Source organism: Musca domestica, unplaced genomic scaffold (assembly GCF_030504385.1).
Source record: "Musca domestica strain aabys unplaced genomic scaffold, Musca_domestica.polishedcontigs.V.1.1 91, whole genome shotgun sequence".
NCBI classification, from domain to species: domain Eukaryota; kingdom Metazoa; phylum Arthropoda; class Insecta; order Diptera; family Muscidae; genus Musca; species Musca domestica.
In genome coordinates this window covers 561,152-585,962 of record NW_026712439.1, presented here as the reverse complement: position 1 = coordinate 585,962, position 24,811 = coordinate 561,152, and the positions used below count along the sequence as shown (strand labels likewise).

The 24,811-nt window shown below is 35.8% G+C and overlaps 1 protein-coding gene across 2 annotated transcripts in view; it reads right to left on the bottom strand.

The window, feature by feature from the left end:
* Positions 1–251: 251 nt before the first annotated feature.
* The window catches only part of LOC101888554 (tyrosine-protein kinase transmembrane receptor Ror-like), a 71,486-nt gene continuing 46,926 nt past the window's right edge, over positions 252–24,811 (bottom strand). For both annotated transcript variants that reach the window (XR_009344251.1, XM_059131963.1), the window contains one exon: positions 252–359. Coding sequence is in view for 1 of the 2 variants with exons in the window: in XM_059131963.1 (XP_058987946.1) it covers positions 323–359 (37 nt within the window). In the remaining variant the exon portion in view is untranslated. The remainder of the gene's footprint in view (positions 360–24,811) is intronic.

The following is a 24,811-nucleotide window of genomic DNA, read 5'->3' as shown; positions in this document are numbered from 1 at the left end:
TCTGATCAGAAACAAAGAAACATCATTGTCTGCCGGTTGTGCGTTGTTGTTGTTACCTGAGAATAGCTTTAAAAAATTATTCTCTCTCCAACAACTCTTTCTCCTTCTTTAATAATTTATTTTCTTTTCTTAACAACTGCAGCTCTCGTTCTCTTATTTCTGCCGCTGTGCTTTTCTCGGTTTGTTTTTTTGCTGGAGCGGTAATTTTATTTCACCGAAGGTACCGTCAGTAATTTTTAACTCTTTGTGCATTTCGTTTTGTTGTTTCGGTAATTTTTATTGTTTTTGTGTTGCTTGTACTGACTGCACTTTGTTTTCTTCGCTACCCACTAGCAACGGCATAATACGGCATTTTTTGACTGAAAAATTAAAATTTTACTTATTTTTCTCTTAATATTTTCTTTTCTTTATCTTTGCTTCATTGCTCATCTTTACTATCTTCAAAAATATCTGGTGGTTAAATACAACTCTGATTAAACATGGCATTTAAAAGTCGCTTGTTATTCACTATACAAAAAAAAAAAAAAAAACAAGAATCGCAAGAGCCACTACAATGACCACCACAAAAATCAGAATTTGAGGTAATAGATTCAAATTATGATTCCGCTTGTGATGAATTATTGACTATTATCCTTGGCGTGTTATTTTCTAACCGGATGCAATAAGCAGAATTTATAAAAAATGATATAAAGCCACGAAAACTTCTATGAAACCTGACTGTGTCCTGGGATAAGGACCTAAAAAATCAACATATATTTTTTGAAAAAACCTATGGTTTTCCCCAGTTTTTTCAGAGGAGGTCTCGTTAGGAATTTCGAATGCTTATAATAATATCTTTTTAGCCTTTTAAGAAAGAGTTTCATAATGATGCTTTCACAGTAGCTCGGGTACCTTACTATATGGAATACACAAATAATACGATTGCCTCAATGTACTTCGCCGGTGAGTTGCCGAGCTGTATCGTTTGCGAACTAATCACCACGAAACATTTCCAAACTCTTGCGTGCAAAACGATGACTGGTACATTTAGAGTTGTCATTCCAAATATGTTTTGTACCTCTTTGCACTGTATTATGGATAAAGGAAAGATATTAATAAATAAATGTAGCTTAATAAAATTTGTTAAATTATTTGTATTGAGTTATTATGAAGGGAAACGTTTGCAATGAGAATTGTACTGTTTCGTTTTCAATGTTGTGTCATCCAGCAGAGTACCTTTCACTTGTATTTTTGTTTCTACTCATTTCCACAAACAGTAAGAAAAAGCAGCAAGTCCCATTATTTTAATATCGGTTGTATTTCGTTGCGTTTTTCGAGAAAATAGAGAAAGAAACGATTGCAAATGTTTCATATATGCTCTGTTCCAGAAACTACAAGAATCTTCTAGGTTTGTAATTTTTTCGGATATCTTAGGGAAATCCGCTATCGTTTTAATAACTATAACATTCTTGCAGTTTTGGAACAGACCAATAGTTTATTTTCTTTCGCTGATGGTGCTACCGTAAAAACATGAGCTCGTCATTCCACTCTTGGTTTGTTAAAACTCAGGCATATGTTGGTAATACTAGAATAGTCATGACCATTGTTATTGAACTTCCATTGGTGAAAAGATTTAAAGTAGTCAAAAAATATCGTTTTGCGAAAAATGTCTTAAAAAGGACACCAAGCCAATAATTGTAGCAACCTTTGTTAAAACGTATTTACCACGATAACCAATTTTCCCTTTATGATATCGAAAAAATGCAAAATTAGTAGCCTCTTGCAGGATCACAAATTGGTATGTTCCAGAGCTGCAAGAACTTAAAAGTTTTTATTTCGATAACCGTTTCTGCTTATTAGCGTTGCCTATGATTCGACGTACTCTGTCGACGTTTTTCGCTATACAATTTCAATACATGTATTTATATGAGAGTTACCCAAATACGTTGGACATACAAAATTTCAAAGTTAAACATTTTCAACTTTACTTTTTTTGTGGGTCATTATAATACTTTCTCAGTAGCTCGGTTAGCTAACTATATGGAATCCACAGCTTATATACCAATTTGATATTTGACATGTTGTACCAACCGATTGTAACGTTAGTTTGCATGTCGCTTACAATTTCATTTTGTGCTTATTTTTGAAGAGGCAACACCATTGTTTCGCAAATCAAAACAACACGAAATCCAATAAAATGTGTGGTTTTAATGTACATATAAAATTGAATTTTAATATATAAAATGGAATTTCAAAAATTAATACGAAATAAAGGCCGTTGAGCCAATTATAGAAAATGATTTTTTTCCGGTGCCATCTTAACTCGAATAAAATCTACGAAAAGTGTAGTTCTACAAAGTGGTTGTACACAAAGTTGTATCGTTTGTGGCCGAAGCATACAACTTGACAACCCTCCAGGTTGTACCAACGGTTGTATCGTGTGTAGCTTGTATTAGACAGAGTTACTTAGACATAAAAGCTAGAGGAAACTCAACGCCGTCCGCATTCTTCTGCACCAATACGGCTCCTATTCCTGTTTTACTGTCATCACTGTTGAGACACTCTGAATATTTCAATTTTTTTTTAAATAACTCAGTAATTTTAACATTGTCATCACATACGTTTGCAAGTTTGTTCTCTAATTAAAAAAATTAATAAAAAAATAAATAACAGAACAGCGGTGGCTTGTTTTGCAACAACAAAGTTAGATAACCATATTATAAGATGTTATGGGCGATATCAAGCAAGAGTCAATCCACGGAATCTTGCTAATTTTGAGAGCTGGAGTTTTCGAGTGCGGATGTGTCTGGATTCTTGGATTTGCTGGATACCATAGAGACCGTCCGAACAAAACATAGCTGAAACATTATCTAAAAAGGATAAAGAGGCACAGCAATCATCAGCCTAAAAACAGATGATTATTTGGAATGTGTTCGCGACAAGAAAACAAAGAAGGAGATGTGGTCTGCTCTGTAAAATACATTTTCTATGATGTCGGTTACGAGACAGACATTGGTAAGAAAACAGTTAGCAGTACTGCGAATGAAGCCTGGTGATAATTTGCGAAAACAAACATAGCTTTTACAAAAATTAAAAGCGTCTGGAGCAAATGTGGATGAAAGAGATGCCATTGTTCAACTTTTTGTCACGCTACCAAAAGCTTTTGACCCCATAATGGCCGTGTTGGAAAATATGAATGAAGAAATAGTTAAGCAAAGGCTATTGGCAGATGATGCGAAGAGGGGATATCGTTCTGACGTGGATACTTCCAACACATTTGCGTTTAGTGGTATGAAGAAGTCGAAAAAATTCCTTGGTGTGTGTTTTCGCTGTAAGAAAAAGGGCCATAAAAAAAGAATTGCAGGGTTCGTTTGGAAAATGAAAAGGCTAATACAGTGTCAGCTTCGAAGTCAATTTGTTTCCCTGACGGTAAGATAATTAATGATAAGTCTGAAGATTTAGTGCTCAAAATAGAAAATAGATCACATGTGTAAACATGATTGGTATTTCAATAATCTCCAAAACTTGAATGAACCCATTACCATAAATGTTGCGAAATCCACTGAAAATATTTTAGCATACAAGGAAGGTGCAATCAAAGGATATTAGAAAGATACACCATTCACAATGAATGATGTCCTATATGTTAAAGGACTTCGGGATAACTTGCTGTATGTGCCAAAGATAACAGAAAATGGAATGTGGTGGAATTTTCTAAAAATCTTGCTCTTTTAAAAAGTATGGAAAGATCAATCAACTCCCAAGAAAGGAAGTTTGAACGAATTGCAAATAAGAATTCAAGATAGGGCAAATGCAAGTTTAAGTTCAACTGATTTGGGAAAATTATGGCACTCAAGAATGAATCACCCTAGTGACTATTGTTTGGAATAAATGGTTCGACATACAATGATTGATGGTTTGGGAAATGTTAAGCCTGTAGGGATATGCAATGTATGTGTTCAGGGTAATTAATGTCGTCGTCCTTTAAAGATAGCCGTCCAAAGTCCAGTCGCATTCTCGAAAGAATCCACAGTGATATATGTGAACCAATTGATCCGCGAACATGGGATGGTCACAGGTATTTTGTAAGCTTCACAGATGATTTTAGCCACCTCGCATTCAAATATCCACTCAAAAGAAAATCAGATGCATTTGACAAATTTGTCGAATTTGAAGCAATGGCTACGGCAATGCATAATACTTCGATGTCAGCACTAACTGTAGACCAAGGTACCGAATATCTTTGAAACAAAGAAAAGGAATATTTTAAAAGAAAAGGAATTCAGCTTCAACTTACAGGTTCTTAAACCCCACAGCTAAACCGAGTGGCTGAAAGATTTAACCGCACTTTTGGTTGAGAGAGTAAGGTCTATGCTTATAGCAACATAGCTTATAAATAGAAGCCCCTGCAAATCTCTTTCTGACAAAAATGCACCAGCAGAATTATGGTACAAGTGAAGATTCTGCCGGTAAAGAAACTACTATTAACGAAAATGAAGCCGTGGCTACGCAATCTGAACCACCAAACTCTGAAGCTGTTTCATTGGAATTAAGAAGAAAACAAAGATTAGGAGCGAAATTAATAGGTTATATACAGGAAATGGCAATTCTGAAATTTTCCATTGTATAGAGGAGCCTTAAACATAAGACAAAAGCATGAAGAATTCTTTTAAAGATAATTGGATGAGAGCTTTAAGGAAGAGTTTGACTCTATCCAAGAAACTTGTGTTTGGGATTTGGTTCAACGCCCTATCCACCATAAAGTATTGAAGTCCTAATGGGTATTTCGCATTAAAGAGGAAGCGAAAGGATCCCTTCAGAGAGCCAAAATTGACTCTGAAGAGACCTATTCACCAGTGGCGAAACTTAGTACAATTTGGATAATATTAGCGGTGAGCGTTAAGAGACATTAACATTTTCACCGGCTTGATGTAGAGGATGCATTTCTTTACGGTGATTTAACAGAAGATATTTACATGGAAGATCCTGACGGATTAAACTGTCCCAAAAACCAAGTATGCAAGTTACGACAGTCGGTTTATGGATTTAAACAAAGCCCAAGATGCTGGACCGAAAACTGTAATGACTTCTTGCTCCAGTTTGTTTGTAAGAAATCTTTACATGATCCGCTTCTTTATACAATGCTGCTAAGAAATTCAGTTTTGTACTTGCTCCTATATGTGAACGATGTATTGATTGCGGAAAATAATTCGAAAGCAATAGAGAAGGATCTACGTGCATCATTCAAAATGACCGATTACGGACATAACAATATTACTTCTGTACGAAGACTGAATATGATAGAACTAAAGGCACAATGAAGCTTAATCAGAAAAATCACATTCAAAAGATTATTGAAAAGTTCTCAATGAAAGAGTGCAATCCTACAAAATCTCCAAAGGAAAAGCCATTGATACTCTAACAGAAACCCGAGAGTTAATGGACAAACCATATCGTGAAATCCTGGGAAGCCTAATGTATATTAAGTTAAGCATTCTACCAGACATATGTTATCAAATATCGTGCATGGGTAGAACTCAAAACAGTCCAGGCGAGATAAATTGGTCTGCATTAAAAAGAATTGTTCGCAACATGAAAGGAACTAAAGAACTCGGCATGGTTTACTAAGATAATTTTAGTGATGAAGACCTTATTGACTTAGAAAAAGGATTCATAAAGCTTCAACATATATCAACAGAGTCGCAATTAGCAGGAATGTTCACAAAATCTTTGGATACAAGCAAATTCATAAGGTTTCGAGATGAACTACAATTGAAACGTAGTGATTGAGAGGGTTTGTTGTGACACTGTGAGTATTTAATTTTTTAAATAACTCAGTAATTTTAATATTGTTTCAATCACATACGTTTGCATTTTTTGTTGAATACTTATTTTTTTTAGAAAGTATTTTTTCTTTACTTTAAAATTCCATTCTCCTTCGTGTACATACAATTTTTCAAGGCTGTTCTCTAATTAATACAATTTATTTTTTTTTTATCAAATTATTATTTTAAAATAATAAACACCGCCTTTTATCTCTGGAAGAATATTACATGAATCGCTCTGAATCAGGACTATGCAAAAGAGAGGCTGAACATAAGATGGACTTTAAATGCTCAAAAGCTTTTTAGGCTTCTTCATTCTACGAGAGTCTACGGTTGGACTTAATTAAATAGGTCAGAGGGGCAGAAAGAGCAGCGGAGTTTCTGATAAACTTATTGTACCAAGCAGACCTACCAAGAAAACGATGATTTTTTTCTAATTGGGTTAGGTAGTCAACTATAGCTTACACTTTATCTGGAATCGTTTGGATAACTCCATTGCCCATCATATGCCATATATGTCGGACTTTTTGAACGCAACGTGGCTTTAGGCATTAGTTCCATCCAAACCTTCTTATGCAAAGGAGGAAAACTGCCTATTACCCAACCCATTTCCACTTGTTGCTGTAGTGTAAGAAACTTATCTCCCAGAATTTCATTTATCTCGAACTGAAAGTGACGATACTTCCAACGGAATTAAAATTTCGCCAAAAATTCATTTTCCTCCCACCCGACCACTCGGCTTACATTCTTGGCCGAATATACGACTTCAAACTTGATAGTATTGTTTTAATCGCCCGGCTTAAGGCCTACAGCTGGCGACCTTAGCAGGCTCAACACCGGAACTTAATCCTATCAAATCCACATCAATTCCTTTCTTTTCCTCGACTTCCTCACAATCGCAATTATCTAAGTGTCATGCCCAGCTTTATTTACAAGGTAAAGGTCATTATCAGGTGAAACGATAATATGTTCTGAACCTACTTCAGTTCCGGCTGTTCGTTGTTGTTCACAGCAATCTTTGTGCGGTTCCTTGGTAGTTTTTTGAACCCACATTACACTTCCGGAAATTTGGTTTACAGGTCTGTGGCGCCACTGGAATCATGTAATATTCACACAGCCGATTCTGAAAATGACCAACCTTGTTCCTCGAAGACCCATTTTTACGGTTTATATCTTGATTTCAAGAGGCTATCAATAACACATACATATTCCAAAATATAATAAAAAAAAGGAAAATGGCTCCATATCATTTTACCTAGGTTCAGCTCAACTGTCATCTAATAAGTCTAAATTTCTCCCATCTAAAAACTTGTAGCTACATTCTCACACATAAACTTAGGTGGTTAGCCAGGAATGTATGGTTAGGATCAACGATCATTGGAGTCTAATGAAACATAAATTCCACTGACAAAATACTAAGGAAGGAAAAATTGGAGCTGAGTAACTCAAACTCAAAATATGATAAAATGTTGGAGGGTTTAATATAAAATATAGACGAGGATTAAATGCAGATCACTTGGGCCCAACATTGGGCGCCACACATTTTTATACACCTTATAACCATTTGATTTTATGTTGAGTTTCATTAAAAAAAATGCAATGATGCTTCTGTCGTAGACATATGGCTGTAGCATGCTCGATTCCCGTCACTTTATGCTCGTCGATAATTTTAAAGTTCTAAATAGCATGTATTTAAAGAAATAAATAGAAATTGAAGAAAAACAGATACACAGAGGATGTTATAATACCTATTTACGCTGATGTTATAATAACTATTTCATTATGCCCGCCCCAGCATGTTACCAATTATCCTTTACGATTCTATGGTATCCCAACATTTATAACTTCCTCTTATATCTTCCGAAGCCTCCGACGTCAAACAAAAATGCCTAGTTTAGCTCATAATGACCTTTACCACCGTTATAATACCCAAATCCATACGCATACAATTCGATTAACATTTTTTCGCTAAATATGGATAAAAATGTTGCTGAATGATATTCAAAATCATTTTAATATACAAAATAAAAGATTTGATTCGTTGTTTTTTAAATAAAAAATATAAATTGTACAGATACGTGTTTATGTCATGAAGATCGTGCAACCTAAACTGCAACAGCTGGCTTTGCAGAGCAGGTCATTGACCTATATTGCAAAAGTCATAGCTTTGACAAAACGAAAAAATATGAGGGAGTAAATATGCAAAAAAATGTGACAAAATGGATATGGTCGATGCATGTTTTGGCATGGTCCCCTTACAACGTACCTCCCGATTAAGGTTATTTGCCCAATTCTTGTCACATTTCTACACCAGATTGTAATGTGATTTGACATTTTACGTTCTAAGGAGTTAAAAAATAATCTTACTGAAAATTATTTGGAACGGTCCGCCTTTACCTGCGGGTCCCCCTGTAAATATATCTCCAAAAATAGAAGTATTTTTTATATAAATCAATTCCAAATTTGATTTTTTGTAAACAAAATAATATAAAATTAAATAAAAGTTAAATTTTGCACAAATAATTTGTTTGACCCAAGGCCCGATTGAATTTGTAGATAATCGGTCAAAATTTAGGTATAGCTCCCATATATATTTTCATCCAATTTGCCTTATATTGTGCACCAAACTTGTATCAGCCCAAATAATATGGAATATACGTACGACCAGATTGGACCTGAAAATAAGTATGTTCATCCGATTTGTTATTTTTGTCCTCCGCAGCCGTAATATGAACTCTGTAACAACGATATTTGGGGATATATATCAAATATAACTCAGAAATGCCCTTGCTAAATTTTGGCTATGGCTCCCATATATATCTTCGTCCGATTTGCCTTTTATTGTGCACCAAACGTGTAATATTAGCCCAAATGGAATGGTATTTAGTATTTGGCCGTAAGTACCAAATTGAATCTGGAAACCAGTATGTCAAATTTGGTGGAAATCGATTCAGAAATAGCTATAGCTCCCACACATATTGTTCATCCGATTTGTTGAATTTGCTCTGCATAGCCGTAATGTGGACTCCGTAGTAACGATATTCAGGGCAATATATATATAAATACCTTTGTCAAATTTTATAGAGTTCGGTTCAGATTTAGATATAGCTCTCATATATATCTATCCGATTTCAAGATAATTCTGCGCCAAATGGATAATACAAGCCCGAATTGAAAAGGCGCAAATGTCTCGACAAATTTAGTAGAAATCGATTCAGAGGAGGATATTCCTCCCATATATTAGTTCCTTTGGACTTTTTATTATTACTATAATCATAGTTGGTATGATTTAATTCTCACAAATTCCCCATTAAAACCTCAGAAGAAGACAGCTAATAAGATCTGTGTTTGTTGAACCACGAGACTTTTTTCGGGTATGATTTAGTCGAAACTTTTTTATATATTTGTTTCTAGACTCCACGGCCTCCTCCTATAATTATCTAATCTATACGATGACAAATATCTAAAGTCGGGTGCATGTATTAAAATTTTATGAACTGTGGGTGAAAGATAGTGCCATGTATATCTATTTGTTAACTGTTTAGCAGCTTCCAGTGCAAAGGCCTTAAATTTTTCGGCATTAATCAGAAGACAATGCTTGCAACATTATTGAACACCCCTCAGTTACATCCTTATCAATCCCAAACAACAAAAACATATTCTATGTCACTAGCACCATAGAACTGACAAAATTGCAGCGAAGTCACTTCAGTATATTGGGCATAACAAACAAATCTGACAAAATCTGAAAGTTAAATTAGCACTTTTAGAATTTTAGGGCCATTACTAATGGCGTGAAAAAAAATCACATTGGAGGACTCAAGAAGGAAAACAATTAAAACTTTACCTAAAATCCAATTTTATTTTCAAAATTAATCTTAAAGGCAACTCAGATCACTCACATCTTCTATATTATACACAACTATTAAACACACAAATTACTGCACTAAAAATAAGTCAATACCTTGCTTTTCAATAATAATGCCAAGATTTGTCGTTTTAAAATGAATTTAATTTTGTAATACAGTTCTATTTTTACTCCACTTTTTCACTGATCTCACTGAAAAAAAGCAACTAACTACATTTTCTCTTTTTTGATGTTATTCTCGAAGTGGGCCGTTAGAATGAAGTCAAGATAATTATGTTTTCTAAAAAGCTTAACCCTTTAAGAGTTCAGTTGTACACATTTGACAATGAATATCCGATTTTCATTTTTGGAATTTTGGCCAATGGCAGGGACCACTGTGCGTTGGTTAGACGATTTATGAACAGTAACTTAACAACACAATTGTTATTCAATAAGAGATTACTTTTTGTCTTAACAAGATACATATCATAACGTCTCACCTCGTCAATATACGATAGCAACGTATTCAAGGCTATTGTTCACTTTTTATACTATTGCTATTTTTTATACTATTTTAAGGGGAAAGGAATATCATGTAGAACAAATATCCAATGTTCATTAATACGAATTGGAATTGTTAACGACACTCTCAATCCAATACCTAAGGGCTTGGTTGTTTCGGAAAATATGGTAGTGCAAAATAATTTTGTGACTTCTTTTGATACGTTTAAGTCCATTTCCAATTTAATAATTTTCAAACTTTGCAAAATTAAGTATAGGGCAGAGCGAAAAACGAAAAAAGACAATGAAAAGGCGGGAGATGCTCTTTGCTCGACTACAAGATTACAATTACTTTATTACTTAAAATTGAAATCAAGCACATAAAATATCAATTAAACATATTCGACATATTCGACCAATCATTCTTTTGAGCGTCTTTTGACAAATCGAAGACAGCTTCAATGTGGACTGCCTTTGTTGCGAAACAGACAAAAACATCGATGTAAGTCTTATAAGGTAAGTGCGTAAGTGTTGTGTCCACGGCACATCTCGCAAAAACTCTGGATGGGTTATGACGATCAGCAGGCAAATTCAACATCAATTGTTAAAGAAGTTTTGGTCGATAGCGAATACAATGGAGACATGATTTAACAATCTTGCGGTAAAGACTTCGTAAGTTGATTATCCAGTAGCGCATTCGTGTCAGCGAAATCAAGGCCTTTGAGCCAGCGTAACCATTCTGTCCTTTGGCAAAATAATTGGATGTATTTGTGCCTCAGGAATATCAGCCAATTCCAATCGACCTCCAACTTACAGAATACTTATGCCACCTGAAGCTTCAATAAACAGATTAAGGCATTTTAGAGAACCTTCAGGGACTTATTTCTTTAAATCGCGCCTTAAAATGTGTTTGTTGAATATTCCATACAATAGACAGAACAGCACGATCTAGTTCCTGTGGCTAAAAAGTGTCAGAAGTGGCAAAACTCAATTTTGAAGACGATATTTTTTAGAAAATGAAAATATACAGGCCTTATGCGTTATGTTGGTTTTTAACTGAAAATGCAGAGTAGTTTTCCATTTATATTTGTTCACGATTTCATGGTCACTTTCATTACACCTATTTGGAGGCCATTTCTCAGACTCCTGCGTAAAAAAATCTGAGCCAGAAAACGGAATTGATGACTATAGCTCTTGAACAGAAGATCCCCCTGAGACAATATCAACAGAATTTAAAGTGGAAGGTACGTGGGCCAGTTGCAGTCATTTGTAGAGTCTTGTATTTCTGTTCCCCACGAATACAGAAAGTGCCGAAAAATGTTGTTTGATCCAATGAAGAACTATCTGCAAGCCAGTCTACAAAAATACAGAACTTTTTGGAATGTTAAGATCATTATGTGCTTTCGTATATAATCGAGACAGAATTTACCAGATATAGTTTTGACGTGATATAAAGAAAACAACTATAAGCTCGAATTGAGGAATCACAGAACCCATGCAGTTGGATTGAAATTGGCTTGGGTGACAAACAAAACCGAGAAATTTGAAGAGAATTCGAAATCGTGATCTAAATTCATCTAAGCAGTGTTTAATACTTGTGGAACAGATTCATCCCAGCCAATATTGAGTATCCATAGTTTTTGAAGTATAAATTTAGCTTTTATTATAAGAGGTGCCAAAAATCGACGGGATCGAAAGGCGAAGACGATAGTTACAAAAATGGGGCGTTTTGTTGCTGATCAAGAAAGAAAATAAGAAATTCCCAATGCACTTGTAACTGAGGACTCGTCTAAGTTCAAATCCTTAATAGTTTTATCTTTGCGAAAGCTCTTATGATCTGAATGCAATTTAACAAATTAGGAACAATCCATTTTCAAAATTTCAATAACTTGGTACTTCAGTTTGATTAGTTCTTCAATAGTTTCAGCACCTCCAAGAAAGTAATCAACATAGAAATAAGTTTGAATAGCCTTTGCGCCAAGCTCAAAGCGATCCATAAGTTCATCAGCAATATAGTGCATTGGGCGAACCGCGAGAAAAGGGAAAGCTGAAGTTCCATATGTGACAGTGTTTAAGTATGTTTTCATTTCATCTCGATATGAACATCTGCTGAAAATATAATAAAATCAACGATTCCTCTGGTCCACCAAAACTTGCCAATACATTTTTACAATGTCGGCAGTGAGACTGAAGCAATACAAGCAAAAACGTAGAAGCAGCAGAAATAGATCTTCTTAAAACCATTAAGATTTCATTTAAAGATTTATGATTTGAGGTGGGGCAAGAGGCGTCAAAAGCAACACGAAGTTAAGTCGATGTACTGTTTGGTTTGAAAACGCAGTGATGGGGAATATAATAGTGTGGTTCCTGTATTTTTAGATTTTAACCAGGTTTATATGCACGAGTCTTCGTACTCCTTCATGAACGAGACATACCTTGCTTTCAAATCTGCATCACGATTAAGACGGCGTTCTAAAGAAGCAAATCGTTGTAAAGCAGTATTGCGATAGACACCAAGAGATTTAGACGGTTCCTTGAATGGCATCCTAACAACAATTCTCCCTGACGATTCACGAGACACAATATTTCGGAAGAATTTCCACTTTTTGTGGTGCGCATTCGTTTTCGATGTCGTTAATTTCCTCAATTCTCCAAACATGTTAAAATTCATGTTAATTTCTTCTTCAGTTGAAAGCAAATATGATGCGTTGAAATTATTGTCCCTGGCAGCATTATATTTGTCAGTGACAATCCACCCAAATAAAGTTTTTTGTAGCTTTGGTAGATCTGGTTTAGTTCCAGGCGATGTTCAAACTCATCTGTGTTTTCGCGTTGCGATCGAGAACAGGTTTTACATTTAAACGATGATGGGCAGCACTATCTTATTTTGATTTTTTGAATTTTGGCCAATGGCAGCGACCACTGTGCGTTGGTTAGACGATTTATGAACAGTGACTTAACAGCACAATTGTTATTCAATAAGAGATTACTTTTTGTCTTAACAAGATACATATCATAACGCCTCACCTCGTCAATATACGATAGCAACGTATTCAAGGCTATTGTTCACTTTTTATATTATTGCTATTTTTTATACTATTTTAAGGGGAAAGTAATATCATGTAGAACAAATATCCAATGTTCATTACTACGAATTGGAATTGTTAACGACACTCTCAATCCAATACCTAAGGGCTTGGTTGTTTCGGAAAATATGGTAGTGCAAAATAATTTTGTGACTTCTTTCCAGATACAATTTATCAAGACATAGAATATTTTGATACGTTTAAGTCCATTTCCAATTTAATAATTTCCAAACTTTGCAAAATTAAGTATAGGGCAGTGCGAAAAACGAAAAAAGACAATGAAAACGCGGGAGATGTTCTTTGCTCGACTACAAGTTTACAATGACTTTATTACTTAAAATTGAAATCAAGCACATAAAATATCAATTAAACATATTAAAACAAGCAAAATAAACTAAAATTATATGAAAATTTAAAAGATTTTAATGAAAAAGCAAAACAACAAATTTATACGATGACATGGCATGCCGGCACCATTGAAAAAGCTCCTTCGATTTAATAGCAAACCGAGTTTTCGATTAAGTCTGCGTATAACTCCCTTTACGGTGCTGACATCGTCCACTCGAATACGCTCCTCTCGGCCAGGAATAGCGTTGATGTTTCTTCTCATGAGGAATAGCGTTGATGTTTCTTCTCATGAGCCAATAACGATATTTGATACAGAGGCAGTCCATTTATTTCTAACTTGCAGTTCGTTAATTCAGTCATGAGACCATTTCTTCCAAAATTGTTGTTTATTTGCTGTAATCTGAGCTCAGGTTCTAGACTGCTCATATTGTTTGATGTGACTTCACGTTCAGGTAGAGAGCGTAAGACACTGACAGTGATTATGTGGCCTGGTGTGAGGGGTTCAAAATCGCTGGGGTCAGATGACATCGGGGAATTTGGCCTTGAGTTCAAAATGGATTCAATTTCGTCTAGTTCTGTGACAAGTTATTCAAAGGTAAGTCGATTCAAGTGGCCTTTGGCTGATTTGATGGCAGCCTCCCATAGCCTGCCACGATAGGGTGCGCGTGGCGGAATGAAATGAAAATTTACGAACTAATGTGCACAATACTTTTCAGCTCCTTCAATTTAGAATTGGCCCCGACAAAATTAGTGCCATGGTCACTGTAGATGTCCGTCGGTAAGCCTCTTCGACCAATCATTCTTTTGAGCGTCTTTTGACAAATCGAAGACAGCTTCAATGTGGACTGCCTTTGTTGCGAAACAGACAAAAACATCGATGTAAGTCTTATAAGGTAAGTGCGTAAGTGTTGTGTCCACGGCACATCTCGCAAAAACTCTGGATGGGTTATGACGATCAGCAGGCAAATTCAACATCAATTGTTAAAGAAGTTTTGGTCGATAGCGAATGCAATGGAGACATGATTTAACAATCTTGCGGTAAAGACTTCGTAAGTTGATTATCCAGTAGCGCATTCGTGTCAGCGAAATCAAGGCCTTTGAGCCAGCGTAACCATTCTGTCCTTTGGCAAAATAATTGGATGTGTATGTGCCTCAGGAATATCAGTCAATTCCAATCGACCTCCAACTTACAGAATACTTATGCCACCTGAAGCTTCAATAAACAGATTAAGGCATTTTAGAGAACCTTCAGGGACTTATTTCTTTAAATCGCGCCTTAAAATGTGTTTGTTGAATATTCCATACAATAGACAGAACAGCACGATCTAGTTCCTGTGGCTAAAAAGTGTCAGAAGTGGCAAAACTCAATTTTGAAGACGATATTTTTTAGAAAATGAAAATATACAGGCCTTATGCGTTATGTTGGTTTTTAACTGAAAATGCAGAGTAGTTTTCCATTTATATTTGTTCACGATTTCATGGTCACTTTCATTACACCTATTTGGAGGCCATTTCTCAGACTCCTGCGTAAAAAAATCTGAGCCAGAAAACGGAATTGATGACTATAGCTCTTGAACAGAAGATCCCCCTGAGACAATATCAACAGAATTTAAAGTGGAAGGTACGTGGGCCAGTTGCAGTCATTTGTAGAGTCTTGTATTTCTGTTCCCCACGAATACAGAAAGTGCCGAAAAATGTTGTTTGATCCAATGAAGAACTATCTGCAAGCCAGTCTACAAAAATACAGAACTTTTTGGAATGTTAAGATCATTATGTGCTTTCGTATATAATCGAGACAGAATTTACCAGATATAGTTTTGACGTGATATAAAGAAAACAACTATAAGCTCGAATTGAGGAATCACAGAACCCATGCAGTTGGATTGAAATTGGCTTGGGTGACAAACAAAACCGAGAAATTTGAAGAGAATTCGAAATCGTGATCTAAATTCATCTAAGCAGTGTTTAATACTTGTGGAACAGATTCATCCCAGCCAATATTGAGTATCCATAGTTTTTGAAGTATAAATTTAGCTTTTATTATAAGAGGTGCCAAAAATCGACGGGATCGAAAGGCGAAGACGATAGTTACAAAAATGGTTAATGGTAGTTACGATTAAGACGGCGTTCTAAAGAAGCAAATCGTTGTAAAGCAGTATTGCGATAGACACCAAGAGATTTAGACGGTTCCTTGAATGGCATCCTAACAACAATTCTCCCTGACGATTCACGAGACACAATATTTCGGAAGAATTTCCACTTTTTGTGGTGCGCATTCGTTTTCGATGTCGTTAATTTCCTCAATTCTCCAAACATGTTAAAATTCATGTTAATTTCTTCTTCAGTTGAAAGCAAATATGATGCGTTGAAATTATTGTCCCTGGCAGCATTATATTTGTCAGTGACAATCCACCCAAATAAAGTTTTTTGTAGCTTTGGTAGATCTGGTTTAGTTCCAGGCGATGTTCAAACTCATCTGTGTTTTCGCGTTGCGATCGAGAACAGGTTTTACATTTAAACGATGATGGGCAGCACTATCTTATTTTGATTTTTTGAATTTTGGCCAATGGCAGCGACCACTGTGCGTTGGTTAGACGATTTATGAACAGTGACTTAACAGCACAATTGTTATTCAATAAGAGATTACTTTTTGTCTTAACAAGATACATATCATAACGCCTCACCTCGTCAATATACGATAGCAACGTATTCAAGGCTATTGTTCACTTTTTATATTATTGCTATTTTTTATACTATTTTAAGGGGAAAGTAATATCATGTAGAACAAATATCCAATGTTCATTACTACGAATTGGAATTGTTAACGACACTCTCAATCCAATACCTAAGGGCTTGGTTGTTTCGGAAAATATGGTAGTGCAAAATAATTTTGTGACTTCTTTCCAGATACAATTTATCAAGACATAGAATATTTTGATACGTTTAAGTCCATTTCCAATTTAATAATTTCCAAACTTTGCAAAATTAAGTATAGGGCAGTGCGAAAAACGAAAAAAGACAATGAAAACGCGGGAGATGTTCTTTGCTCGACTACAAGTTTACAATGACTTTATTACTTAAAATTGAAATCAAGCACATAAAATATCAATTAAACATATTAAAACAAGCAAAATAAACTAAAATTATATGAAAATTTAAAAGATTTTAATGAAAAAGCAAAACAACAAATTTATACGATGACATGGCATGCCGGCACCATTGAAAAAGCTCCTTCGATTTAATAGCAAACCGAGTTTTCGATTAAGTCTGCGTATAACTCCCTTTACGGTGCTGACATCGTCCACTCGAATACGCTCCTCTCGGCCAGGAATAGCGTTGATGTTTCTTCTCATGAGGAATAGCGTTGATGTTTCTTCTCATGAGCCAATAACGATATTTGATACAGAGGCAGTCCATTTATTTCTAACTTGCAGTTCGTTAATTCAGTCATGAGACCATTTCTTCCAAAATTGTTGTTTATTTGCTGTAATCTGAGCTCAGGTTCTAGACTGCTCATATTGTTTGATGTGACTTCACGTTCAGGTAGAGAGCGTAAGACACTGACAGTGATTATGTGGCCTGGTGTGAGGGGTTCAAAATCGCTGGGGTCAGATGACATCGGGGAATTTGGCCTTGAGTTCAAAATGGATTCAATTTCGTCTAGTTCTGTGACAAGTTATTCAAAGGTAAGTCGATTCAAGTGGCCTTTGGCTGATTTGATGGCAGCCTCCCATAGCCTGCCACGATAGGGTGCGCGTGGCGGAATGAAATGAAAATTTACGAACTAATGTGCACAATACTTTTCAGCTCCTTCAATTTAGAATTGGCCCCGACAAAATTAGTGCCATGGTCACTGTAGATGTCCGTCGGTAAGCCTCTTCGACCAATCATTCTTTTGAGCGTCTTTTGACAAATCGAAGACAGCTTCAATGTGGACTGCCTTTGTTGCGAAACAGACAAAAACATCGATGTAAGTCTTATAAGGTAAGTGCGTAAGTGTTGTGTCCACGGCACATCTCGCAAAAACTCTGGATGGGTTATGACGATCAGCAGGCAAATTCAACATCAATTGTTAAAGAAGTTTTGGTCGATAGCGAATGCAATGGAGACATGATTTAACAATCTTGCGGTAAAGACTTCGTAAGTTGATTATCCAGTAGCGCATTCGTGTCAGCGAAATCAAGGCCTTTGAGCCAGCGTAACCATTCTGTCCTTTGGCAAAATAATTGGATGTGTATGTGCCTCAGGAATATCAGTCAATTCCAATCGACCTCCAACTTACAGAATACTTATGCCACCTGAAGCTTCAATAAACAGATTAAGGCATTTTAGAGAACCTTCAGGGACTTATTTCTTTAAATCGCGCCTTAAAATGTGTTTGTTGAATATTCCATACAATAGACAGAACAGCACGATCTAGTTCCTGTGGCTAAAAAGTGTCAGAAGTGGCAAAACTCAATTTTGAAGACGATATTTTTTAGAAAATGAAAATATACAGGCCTTATGCGTTATGTTGGTTTTTAACTGAAAATGCAGAGTAGTTTTCCATTTATATTTGTTCACGATTTCATGGTCACTTTCATTACACCTATTTGGAGGCCATTTCTCAGACTCCTGCGTAAAAAAATCTGAGCCAGAAAACGGAATTGATGACTATAGCTCTTGAACAGAAGATCCCCCTGAGACAATATCAACAGAATTTAAAGTGGAAGGTACGTGGGCCAGTTGCAGTCATTTGTAGAGTCTTGTATTTCTGTTCCCCACGAATACAGAAAGTGCCGAAAAATGTTGTTTGATCCAATGAAGAACTATCTGCAAGCCAGTCTACAAAAATACAGAACTTTTTGGAATGTTAAGATCATTATGTGCTTTCGTATATAATCGAGACAGAATTTACCAGATATAGTTTTGACGTGATATAAAGAAAACAACTATAAGCTCGAATTGAGGAATCACAGAACCCATGCAGTTGGATTGAAATTGGCTTGGGTGACAAACAAAACCGAGAAATTTGAAGAGAATTCGAAATCGTGATCTAAATTCATCTAAGCAGTGTTTAATACTTGTGGAACAGATTCATCCCAGCCAATATTGAGTATCCATAGTTTTTGAAGTATAAATTTAGCTTTTATTATAAGAGGTGCCAAAAATCGACGGGATCGAAAGGCGAAGACGATAGTTACAAAAATGGGGCGTTTTGTTGCTGATCAAGAAAGAAAATAAGAAATTCCCAATGCACTTGTAACTGAGGACTCGTCTAAGTTCAAATCCTTAATAGTTTTATCTTTGCGAAAGCTCTTATGATCTGAATGCAATTTAACAAATTAGGAACAATCCATTTTCAAAATTTCAATAACTTGGTACTTCAGTTTGATTAGTTCTTCAATAGTTTCAGCACCTCCAAGAAAGTAATCAACATAGAAATAAGTTTGAATAGCCTTTGCGCCAAGCTCAAAGCGATCCATAAGTTCATCAGCAATATAGTGCATTGGGCGAACCGCGAGAAAAGGGAAAGCTGAAGTTCCATATGTGACAGTGTTTAAGTATGTTTTCATTTCATCTCGATATGAACATCTGCTGAAAATATAATAAAATCAACGATTCCTCTGGTCCACCAAAACTTGCCAATACATTTTTACAATGTCGGCAGTGAGACTGAAGCAATACAAGCAAAAACGTAGAAGCAGCAGAAATAGATCTTCTTAAAACCATTAAGATTTCATTTAAAGATTTATGATTTGAGGTGGGGCAAGAGGCGTCAAAAGCAACACGAAGTTAAGTCGATGTACTGTTTGGTTTGAAAACGCAGTGATGGGGAATATAATAGTGTGGTTCCTGTATTTTTAGATTTTAACCAGGTTTATATGCACGAGTCTTCGTACTCCTTCATGAACGAGACATACCTTGCTTTCAAATCTGCATCACGATTAAGACGGCGTTCTAAAGAAGCAAATCGTTGTAAAGCAGTATTGCGATAGACACCAAGAGATTTAGACGGTTCCTTGAATGGCATCCTAACAACAATTCTCCCTGACGATTCACGAGACACAATATTTCGGAAGAATTTCCACTTTTTGTGGTGCGCATTCGTTTTCGATGTCGTTAATTTCCTCAATTCTCCAAACATGTTAAAATTCATGTTAATTTCTTCTTCAGTTGAAAGCAAATATGATGCGTTGAAATTATTGTCCCTGGCAGCATTATATTTGTCAGTGACAATCCACCCAAATAAAGTTTTTTGTAGCTTTGGTAGATCTGGTTTAGTTCCAGGCGATGTTCAAACTCATCTGTGTTTTCGCGTTGCGATCGAGAACAGGTTTTACATTTAAACGATGATGGGCAGCACTATCTTATTTTGATTTTTTGAATTTTGGCCAATGGCAGCGACCACTGTGCGTTGGTTAGACGATTTATGAACAGTGACTTAACAGCACAATTGTTATTCAATAAGAGATTACTTTTTGTCTTAACAAGATACATATCATAACGCCTCACCTCGTCAATATACGATAGCAACGTATTCAAGGCTATTGTTCACTTTTTATATTATTGCTATTTTTTATACTATTTTAAGGGGAAAGTAATATCATGTAGAACAAATATCCAATGTTCATTACTACGAATTGGAATTGTTAACGACACTCTCAATCCAATACCTAAGGGCTTGGTTGTTTCGGAAAATATGGTAGTGCAAAATAATTTTGTGACTTCTTTCCAGATACAATTTATCAAGACATAGAATATTTTGATACGTTTAAGTCCATTTCCAATTTAATAATTTCCAAACTTTGCAAAATTAAGTATAGGGCAGTGCGAAAAACGAAAAAAGACAATGAAAACGCGGGAGATGTTCTTTGCTCGACTACAAGTTTACAATGACTTTATTACTTAAAATTGAAATCAAGCACATAAAATATCAATTAAACATATTAAAACAAGCAAAATAAACTAAAATTATATGAAAATTTAAAAGATTTTAATGAAAAAGCAAAACAACAAATTTATACGATGACATGGCATGCCGGCACCATTGAAAAAGCTCCTTCGATTTAATAGCAAACCGAGTTTTCGATTAAGTCTGCGTATAACTCCCTTTACGGTGCTGACATCGTCCACTCGAATACGCTCCTCTCGGCCAGGAATAGCGTTGATGTTTCTTCTCATGAGGAATAGCGTTGATGTTTCTTCTCATGAGCCAATAACGATATTTGATACAGAGGCAGTCCATTTATTTCTAACTTGCAGTTCGTTAATTCAGTCATGAGACCATTTCTTCCAAAATTGTTGTTTATTTGCTGTAATCTGAGCTCAGGTTCTAGACTGCTCATATTGTTTGATGTGACTTCACGTTCAGGTAGAGAGCGTAAGACACTGACAGTGATTATGTGGCCTGGTGTGAGGGGTTCAAAATCGCTGGGGTCAGATGACATCGGGGAATTTGGCCTTGAGTTCAAAATGGATTCAATTTCGTCTAGTTCTGTGACAAGTTATTCAAAGGTAAGTCGATTCAAGTGGCCTTTGGCTGATTTGATGGCAGCCTCCCATAGCCTGCCACGATAGGGTGCGCGTGGCGGAATGAAATGAAAATTTACGAACTAATGTGCACAATACTTTTCAGCTCCTTCAATTTAGAATTGGCCCCGACAAAATTAGTGCCATGGTCACTGTAGATGTCCGTCGGTAAGCCTCTTCGACCAATCATTCTTTTGAGCGTCTTTTGACAAATCGAAGACAGCTTCAATGTGGACTGCCTTTGTTGCGAAACAGACAAAAACATCGATGTAAGTCTTATAAGGTAAGTGCGTAAGTGTTGTGTCCACGGCACATCTCGCAAAAACTCTGGATGGGTTATGACGATCAGCAGGCAAATTCAACATCAATTGTTAAAGAAGTTTTGGTCGATAGCGAATGCAATGGAGACATGATTTAACAATCTTGCGGTAAAGACTTCGTAAGTTGATTATCCAGTAGCGCATTCGTGTCAGCGAAATCAAGGCCTTTGAGCCAGCGTAACCATTCTGTCCTTTGGCAAAATAATTGGATGTGTATGTGCCTCAGGAATATCAGTCAATTCCAATCGACCTCCAACTTACAGAATACTTATGCCACCTGAAGCTTCAATAAACAGATTAAGGCATTTTAGAGAACCTTCAGGGACTTATTTCTTTAAATCGCGCCTTAAAATGTGTTTGTTGAATATTCCATACAATAGACAGAACAGCACGATCTAGTTCCTGTGGCTAAAAAGTGTCAGAAGTGGCAAAACTCAATTTGAAGACGATATTTTTTAGAAAATCGAAATATCCAGGCTTTATGCGTTATGTTGGTTTTTAACTGAAGATGCAGAGTAGTTTTCCATTTCTATTTGTTCACGATTTCATGGTCACTTTCATTACACCTATTTGGAGGCCATTTCTCAGACTCCTGCGTAAAAAAATCTGAGCCAGAAAACGGAATTGATGACTATAGCTCTTGAACAGAAGATCCCCCTGAGACAATATCAACAGAATTTAAAGTGGAAGGTACGTGGGCCAGTTGCAGTCATTTGTAGAGTCTTGTATTTCTGTTCTCCACGAATACAGAAAGTGTCGAAAAATGTTGTTTGATCCAATGAAGAACTATCTGCAAGTCAGTCCACAAAAATACAGAACTTTTTGGAATGTTAAAATCATTATGTGCTTTCGTATATAATCGAGACAGAATTTACCAGATATAGTTTTGACGTGATATAAAGAAAACAACTATAAGCTCGAATTGAGAAATCACAGAACCCATGCAGTTGGATTGAAATTGGCTTGGGTGACAAACAAAACCGAGAAATTTGAAGAGAATTCGAAATCGTGAACTAAATTCATCTAAGCAGTGTTTAATACTTGTGGAACAGATTCATCCCAGCCAATATTGAGTATCCATAGTTTTTGAAGTATAAATTTAGCTTTTATTATAAGAGGTGCCAAAAATCGACGGGATCGAAAGGCGAAGACGATAGTTACAAAATGGGGCGTTTTGTTACTGATCAAGAAAGAAAATAAGAAATTCCCAATGCACTTGTAACTGAGGACTCGTCTAAGTTCAAATCCTTAATAGTTTTATCTTTGCGAAAGCTCTTATGATCTGAATGCAATTTAACAAATTAGAAACAATCCATTTTCAAAATTTCAATAACTTGGTACTTCAGTTTGATTAGTTCTTCAATAGTTTCAGCACCTCCAAGAAAGTAATCAACATAGAAATAAGTTTGAATAGCCTCAGCAATATAGTGCATTGGGCGAACCGCGAGAAAAGGGAAAGCTGAAGTTCCATATGTGACAGTGTTTAAGTATGTTTTCATTTCATCTCGATATGAACATCTGCTGAAAATATAATAAAATCTACGATTCCTCTGGTCCACCAAAACTTGCCAATACATTTTTACAATGTCGGCAGTGAGACTGAAGCAATACAAGCAAAAACGTAGAAGCAGCAGAAATAGTTCTTCTTAAAACCATTAAGATTTCATTTAAAGATTTATGATTTGAGGTGGGGCAAGAGGCGTCAAAAGCAACACGAAGTTAAGTCGATGTACTGTTTGGTTTGAAAACGCAGTGATGGGGAATATAATAGTGTGGTTCCTGTATTTTTAGATTTTAACCAGGTTTATATGCACGAGTCTTCATACTCCTTCATGAACGAGACATACCTTGCTTTCAAATCTGCATCACGATTAAGACGGCGTTCTAAAGAAGCAAATCGTTGTAAAGCAGTATTGCGATAGACACCAAGAGATTTAGATGGTTCCTTGAATGGCATCCTAACAACAATTCTCCCTGACGATTCACGAGACACAATATTTCGGAAGAATTTCCACTTGTTGTGGTGCGCATTCGTTTTCGTTGTCGTTAATTTCCTCAATTCTCCAAACATGTTAAAATTCATGTTAATTTCTTCTTCAGTTGAAAGCAAATATGATGCGTGGAAATTATTGTCCCTGGCAGCATTATATTTGTCAGTGACAATCCACCCAAATAAAGTTTTTTGTAGCTTTGGTAGATCTGGATTAGTTCCAGGCGATGTTCAAACTCATCTGTGTTCTCGCGTTGCGATCGAGAACAGGTTTTACATTTAAAGGATGATGGGCAGTTAGTCTCTTGACTTAGAGCACTAGGCACAAACACGTTTAGTACACGAAAAAGACAGTCCCTGTTTGGAGGTTTCTGCGAAATTTTTCCAGAATTGTGTTCCGGACGACTAGAATTTGTATTTGTCTCAAGTGAATCTAAATATTGGCATCTTCTTTCATTAATCTTGGAACAATCATCCCAAGTAGGCAATTGGCTTAAGTCGAGAGAGTCTTTCCATTTACGTTTGGTATCGCCATCAACCTTTCGCATGAGTAACTAAACGCAACATATGATAAAATGTTGAACGGTTGAATATAAAATATAGACGAGGATTAAATACAGATCAATGAGCCCAACGTAGGGGGCCAAACATTTTTATACAGCTTATAACCATTTGATTTTATGTTGAGTTTCATTTAACAAAAATGCAATGATGCTTCTGTCGTTCTTGCCTATGCTTGCCGAATGTCAGCTACATTGATAATTTTAAAGATCTAAATAGCATGAATTTAAAGAAATAAATAGAAATTGAAGAAAAACAGATGCACAGAGGAAGCAATAAATACTTTTTTCAACCATATAGGTACACGATGATTATTCATTATGGCCGACCCACCATGTTACCTATTACTCTTTACGATTCTATTGTATAAAGACTATTCATAATGATCATTACCACCATTATAATACCCAAATCCATACACATACAATTCACTTAACATAAGAAATTTCGTAAATATGGGTAAAAATGTTGCTGAATGATATTCAAAATCATTTTGATATACAAAATAAAAGATATGACTCGTTGTTTTTTAAATAAAAAATAGAAATTGTACGTGTTTATGTCATGAATATCCTACAACTTGAACTGTAACAGCTGGCTTTGCAGAGGAGGTCATTGACCTATATTGCAAAAGTCATAGGTTTGAGAAAACGAAAAAATATGAGGGAGAAAATATGCAAAATAATTTGTCAAAAGAAAGAAACCAACATTTAGCCATATTGAACTTACATTGTTGTTGTTTTTTCTTCACTCAGCGCTGACTATTGCATCTATGGCTTTCAAACTGTACAAAGATAATCTAGTCATGTTGGTATATCCGAGTTAAAGTGTTAGGTTAATGT